At 29.4% G+C, this 6,309-nt stretch overlaps 1 protein-coding gene across 2 annotated transcripts; it reads left to right on the forward strand.

The window, feature by feature from the left end:
- Positions 1–516: 516 nt before the first annotated feature.
- LOC149230572 (metallothionein-like protein EMB30) lies at positions 517–1,275 on the forward strand. Of its 2 annotated transcripts, none has more exons than XM_089376086.1 (3): positions 517–653; positions 805–855; positions 959–1,275. In XM_089376086.1, exons 1-3 carry the CDS (start codon positions 604–606, stop codon positions 1,047–1,049), a joined length of 192 nt encoding a protein of 63 aa, XP_089232212.1. In that variant the 5' UTR covers positions 517–603; the 3' UTR covers positions 1,050–1,275. The 2 variants fall into 2 exon arrangements, with proteins under 2 accessions (XP_089232212.1, XP_089232211.1); XM_089376085.1 differs by having other exon boundaries at positions 805–854; positions 947–1,275.
- Positions 1,276–6,309: the final 5,034 nt, after the last annotated feature.

A 6,309-nucleotide genomic window follows, 5' to 3' on the forward strand; every position in this document is an offset into this window, starting at 1 on the left:
TTAAAATAAATCTACAGTAATTATAATAATTTAATTAAATTTAATAAAAAAAAATACTAAGTAAACATTCCAAACTTCAAAAGAAGAGCTCAAGCCATTATCATTATTTTATCAAAAGGCCCCTATGTTGGAAACTCTTCACGGATGCATCACAGTCGCAGCATCTTGGACTGAGATGTACGGCGGAATAAATTTACCCTGAAAATCAAAAAGTAAAGTTAGGTTTCCAAGTCCCACGCAATAATATATTAGACCTGTAGAGGACGTCAAGCACGACATTAAAATGAATGGTGATAACCATCTCAATAATGTTAGATTCTTCTCATTTCCCTGTAGATGACGTGCTGATCCTCGGCTTTATTGAGTTCAGAATATGCCTTTTCCAAAGTTGAACTTCAATACGCCCGTCGGATCTACGACTCACCGCTGACTGCATCACTTTCGCCGCCGACTTCATCACTTTGGAGGAGGCGTCCTTGGCCTCCCCCAAGGCTGGCCTGCCTTCTATATATTTGCGGGCGAGCAGAGAGTTTGAGAAGGTAAACGGGCCTTGAGAAGCTACAAGTTAACGAATTAGTTTCTGTGATAATTGTTGTTGCGAACATGTCGAGCGGCTGCGCAAATTGTGACTGCGCTGACATGAACCACTGCACGTATGTTGTCTACTCCTCTCTTTACAGTTTTTTTTTAATCTCAATTTCTTATCTATCTCTCCTTATCCTTTTCAAATTTCGTGTAGTTTGTCAGGAGTTCGAATCTAGCTACGTCTGAGCTCGTTTGATTTTGGGTTGTTTTGTTTCACAGTAAAAAGGGCTTCCAGATGGACGGTATTGTGGAGACCAGTTATGAAAAGGGGTATTGCGTTATATATATAGTTGTCATAACTTTCATTTGTATGGTTTCAGAATGATATGATATTTGAAATTATTTTGTTTTGGTGTAAACTGGCCTGCTGCAGATGTATCTATGGAGAACGACTGCAAGTGCGGCCCCAACTGCCAGTGCGGTACTTGCAGCTGCCACAGTTTGAATCAATATGTTCTCTTTAATAGTGCTCCTCTCTCCAATTGGTGTCTAATAATAATAAGTCCAGTATGTTCCAGCAGGCATGAAGGATGTTTGTGCAGTGTCATAGATGTTACTTTACCAGGACTTTTAAATTTAGACTCAGTTTACATAGATTTGGGATTTTCAATGTGGCTTGTATGGTTCATGGCATGCCAATTATTATGCTACTCACTTTAAGTTTTGAAATGACATTTATAGATTTGTTAATATTTGGTTTTAAATTAAAGTACACTTACATGAAATTGCATTATTAATCTTAAGATTGTTTAGTATGAGTATTAATAGACATGGGAATTTTGACTTCAGATATTTCTGATCTCTTTTAAAAAATGTTTAAGATAAATTTGTATAAAAATGTTTTAAATAAATCTGCATATGTTATGTTATATAGACTTTTTAATAAAAAAAATTAAAAAAATTTATAGTTATTTTTAATTTTGTTTTTGTATTATTTTTTTTCTCAATTAAATATGAAATATTATTGTTGATATAAAAGTAATATATTAAATTGAATAACAATTGAAATTTATAAAACATAATATTATTAACCAGTCTAAATTCTCTTTTTTTGAATTTATAATATGTTTTTTTATTTAATATAAATTAATTCTAAAATGAAAATTAGAAATTTTTGTTTTAGGTTTAATTTTTAAAAAATATTTAAATAATTAAAAGTGGAATATGAGAATACTTCTATCTAAAAATGTGTTCAATCTTTAGTTTTATTACTTATTATTGCAGTTAAATCATAAATCTTTGATCTTTAATTTTATTATTTATTATGGTAGTTAAAATCATAAATCTTTAATTTCATTTATTAAAGTAGTTAAAATCTTAAAACATATGTTATTGAAATATAATAAAAACTAACATATTATATATAAGTAAGGTTGAGATAAATAGAGGTTAGAAATTACATATATGTAATTCTTCAAATTTAATGTGCATGACCTAGTTTTGTATTAAGAAATGGTTAATTTACAAATCTAACCATAAATAGATTAATTTTTAGTGAATTTAATTTCCAATTTTACTTTTAATTTTCATATACAATTTAGATTTTAAAACATAAAATTTAACATTATAGGTAGAAACGACATTCATGGCACTAAAGGTATATTCATTCTTTAATGTTTATTATCAAATACCAATCTTTTGTTTTTAGAGACTATATACACAACATCCCTAATAGTGAAGGGTGCCTTTCTTAAATGTATATGGTCAAGATAACCATTCTAATATTACGAAATATAACCTTGCTTTGAGCCAAGACCATATATGTTTCCACTAGGAAAGTAGATTATGTTGCTATATTTACTTTAATGAAATCTTCATTCTCTAAAAGGGTCCCTTTCTAGTGGATCTTAGTGAGGAAATGTATTTCAACTTGTTTAAAAAAAATTGCATCGTAATGATGATTCCAAAATAAATGTCAAATGGTCTTTAGTTGGCCCAAAGAATGACATGCATCCTTTGTGAAATTTCTTGAGTAGTAAATGCTAATATAATAAAAAACATACATGTTTGTGAGAATAATTTCGGCAAAATCACATAAAAAATTATTGGTGGACGGGTTTCGAACCAACCAGTGTGGTTCATCATCAGGACAAGTTGAAAATCCAATCGACAAGTTAAATAGGGACAACAGGCCATTCCAACAGCTATATTTTACCTAATAACGGATAAACAAGACCTCTAACGGCTAGATTTGACCAAGGTCCAAGGTTGTTAAAAAAATTTTAGTTAAATTATCTATATTGTTAAAAATATTATTAATATAAATTAATATTATTGTTCCTATAAATAGCATAAATATTAGGGCAAAATTATATTAAGAATAAAATATTAATGTTAACATTCTTAATCTTGTGGTAAATCCCATATTATAAGTGACTGTTGTATTATATAGATATTAATAATATTATTATTAAATACATATTATTATTATTATTAATGGCCTACTGTAAAAAAAAAATAGTAATACTAATTATAATAATACAAAGATATAACACTAATAATAATATTAGTCTTTTAATAGGATTAATCAGACTATAAGTTAGTAATATTAGCTAAGTATTATGAGTTTGAAGTTAATAATAATAATAATATTACTATTTTTTTTTTTACACTAGGCCATTAATAATAATAATAATAATATTAATATTAATATCTATATAAGACAATGGTCACTTATAATATGGGATTTACCATAAGATTAAGATTTTTAATATTAATATTTTATTCTTAATAGAATTTTCCCCTAATATTTATACTATTTATAAGAACAATAATATTAATTTATATTAATAATATTTTTAACAATATAAATAATTTAACTAAAAGTTTTTTAGCAACCTTGGACCTTGGTCAAATCTAGCCATTAGAGGTCTTGTTTATCCATTATTGGGTAAAATATAGTTGTTGGAATGGCCTGCTGTCCCTATTTAACTTGTCGCTCAGATTGGATCTTCAACTTGTCCTGACTATGAACCACACTGGTTGGTTCAAAACGCATCGATGAATAATTTTTTATGTGATTTTGCCGAAATTATTCTCACAAACATGCTATGGATCAAAGAAGTCTAAATTCTATAAAAAAACATACATATTAAATTAGATTTAACTTTTTCACTCATATTTGTATTACATTGCTTGCTTTAAGATCTCTTATATCATTTCATGTATTGTGTTGACATGATGCAAGTTGATGCTCCCTGTCATGACACTTTAGTTGTAATGGAAATATAGAAAAATACAATATGTTGACTAGGAGTTATTATTTGTACTTGCACAACTTATTAAGATATGATGTCAAAAATAGTTTGGTTTTTGGAATATATATCACTTTCATTTATTGAAAATTGATAAACTAAAAAAAAGTGCATTCTTCTAATTGTAGTATGTTACTTTTTAATCTATATGCTCATGTATTTCCTATTGAAATGATTAAATATCTTGTATCTTCATATAAATATTTAAAGAGTGCACAATTTCATCCTTGATGAACATGTACATAATATCTAAAAACATGGTTGACAACAGCGATCAGAATAGAGTGTTAAAAGAATGAAGTTGTTTTTGTTTATGCAGCTTGAACAATAAGGTTTGTTAATTTAGGGAAAGAGGCAATCCCACCATTTTTTGAATTTACAAGAATATACATGCATTAATAGTAATGATCATGTGTTTTATTAAAAAAATCATAACTATGTGAGACTTCCTTTGCCATTATTATTAGGAATTATGTTTCAAACGTAAATCTTTAGCATTAGGACCTATTTTTCTCTCCTAGGCATAGTCAAGACCCTAGGCCCATCCCTTCTTTGCATAATGGCACGAGAAATAATATTTAGGAGTTAGAGACTCTATAAAGAGGACATGTGTCATGGTTGAATTCCATAATCATAATACTTGCAACCTAGAAGGTTTATTTTCCCACATAAGGACCTTGTATTCCTTTTTGACTATGGTCTAGGCTCGTAGATCCATCATTAATTCCCAAAACAAAAAAGCACAACCATATCTCACTTAGAGACCAAATATCTCGTACAAATTTCCTATATGTTGTGTCAATGCATATTTCACTATGCTCGAGCCCAATAATCTTTGTTAAATTCCCAAGGCCCTTCTTATAATTTCCTAACCATTATCAATATGGAAAGACCTATCAACATCATTGAAAGCATCATGCTGTCTCTTAGTAAACAACTCATATTGAAATTATGCACACGATATGCAATATTTGTTGGATTGTAGCTGTTCTTTGTAACAAATGAGATAAGCATCATTTAGGCATAAGGTTGTTCTTGTTGCCCACATCACCCTTGGAGGCAATTGATAACCAAAATAGGTCTAATTTGGTTATTTGGGGATTTACATGTCACTTGATAGTGAACCTATGAATATCTATCCCACTTTTTGGCAAGCCATGCACATGAAAATGGCTTATGTGGGTCCTTAATCAAGATTTTACCTTGTTCAAGTTTTCAACCCTCAACCAAGTTTGGAAACCTTAATTGAGGGCTTAAAACATCAATCAAGGCTTTTAAACTAAAAACAATTATATATTTGAAAAATATCTTGATCAAGGGTTTTAAAAATACCACAATTGAGAGCTTTCAAGGCATTTAAAAAACTATGATTGAGGAATAGACCTCGATCAAGGGCTTGAAAATTAATAATCCTTTCCCATTTTCGTAAGTTTTCATGGAACTTCAACTTTTCAACGGGTGAAATTCTTTCATCTCTTCCATGGAATGTGGTGGACTTGATCCATATATATTCATTATTGAATTATCTATTTAATGACAAAGATTTCTCATTTTGTCATTTTCCTCATTCTAAAATTTATACAAAGCATTTTATCTCAAGTAGTTAAAGCCCCCAATGACAAAAATATATCTCTTTTTTTTTGTAAGTTCGACATTAGTGAGGCTACATCATGGTCATATCAAAGAATAACACCCGAATTGGGACAAAAATTGAACAAGTGACTTAACATCTAGCAGTGCCTTAATAGCGCACCTAATCACTGTCTATCCAAGACCTTGTGGACATAAAAAAGATATCGCTTCAAAACTACACAACTAAAAAATTAAAAAAGATGTGTGCACTCTCTAGATGTTTTTTTATTCAAAAGAGGAGTGTTCTTGGTTTTACATTTTAGGTAAAAGGTGAAAAACAATTTTTGGAACACAAATCTATTTTTAATTTGTTCAATTCAAAAATTAATAGAAAAAATATTTTCCAAAAAAATTATAAAAGAAGAAGCATTACTTCTTCATTCACATATATGAGTTTCAAGGTTTCAATTAATAAAAAATGTGAAACATCAAATTTCCATTTCCATTGCCACATTTCACTAAAAAGTGGTTCATATACTAATGGATTCACCCTTTAGCCTAAGAAGAAATTTTTAGGGCTAGAGACTCTTTATTCCTTTCTTCAACTATGGGACAAACATAAGACTCAGTTATGATGCCTAATACCAAATAATGTCACCCATATTCAACTTAGATGTGCAAGACTTCTTAAAGAGGGCTTGTGTCATTTCTTATTGGTTTTTTTGATGATGCTTATGTTTGAGAAGGTTTAATTAGGGATTCATTTCATTCCCTACCCCTTGACCTTTTTTATTCATTGATACACATTTCATATGCCCAAATAAACACATGTTACATGTACCCTACTAAGAGGTAAAAGAACTCTTACAAAGTTCAAGTTTGTTCATTTGAGTATTTT

The sequence above is a fragment of the Pinus tabuliformis genome, chromosome J, assembly GCF_031772625.1.
Source record: "Pinus tabuliformis cultivar Carrire ecotype Pingquan chromosome J, CPIR1, whole genome shotgun sequence".
Classification (NCBI taxonomy): domain Eukaryota; kingdom Viridiplantae; phylum Streptophyta; class Pinopsida; order Pinales; family Pinaceae; genus Pinus; species Pinus tabuliformis.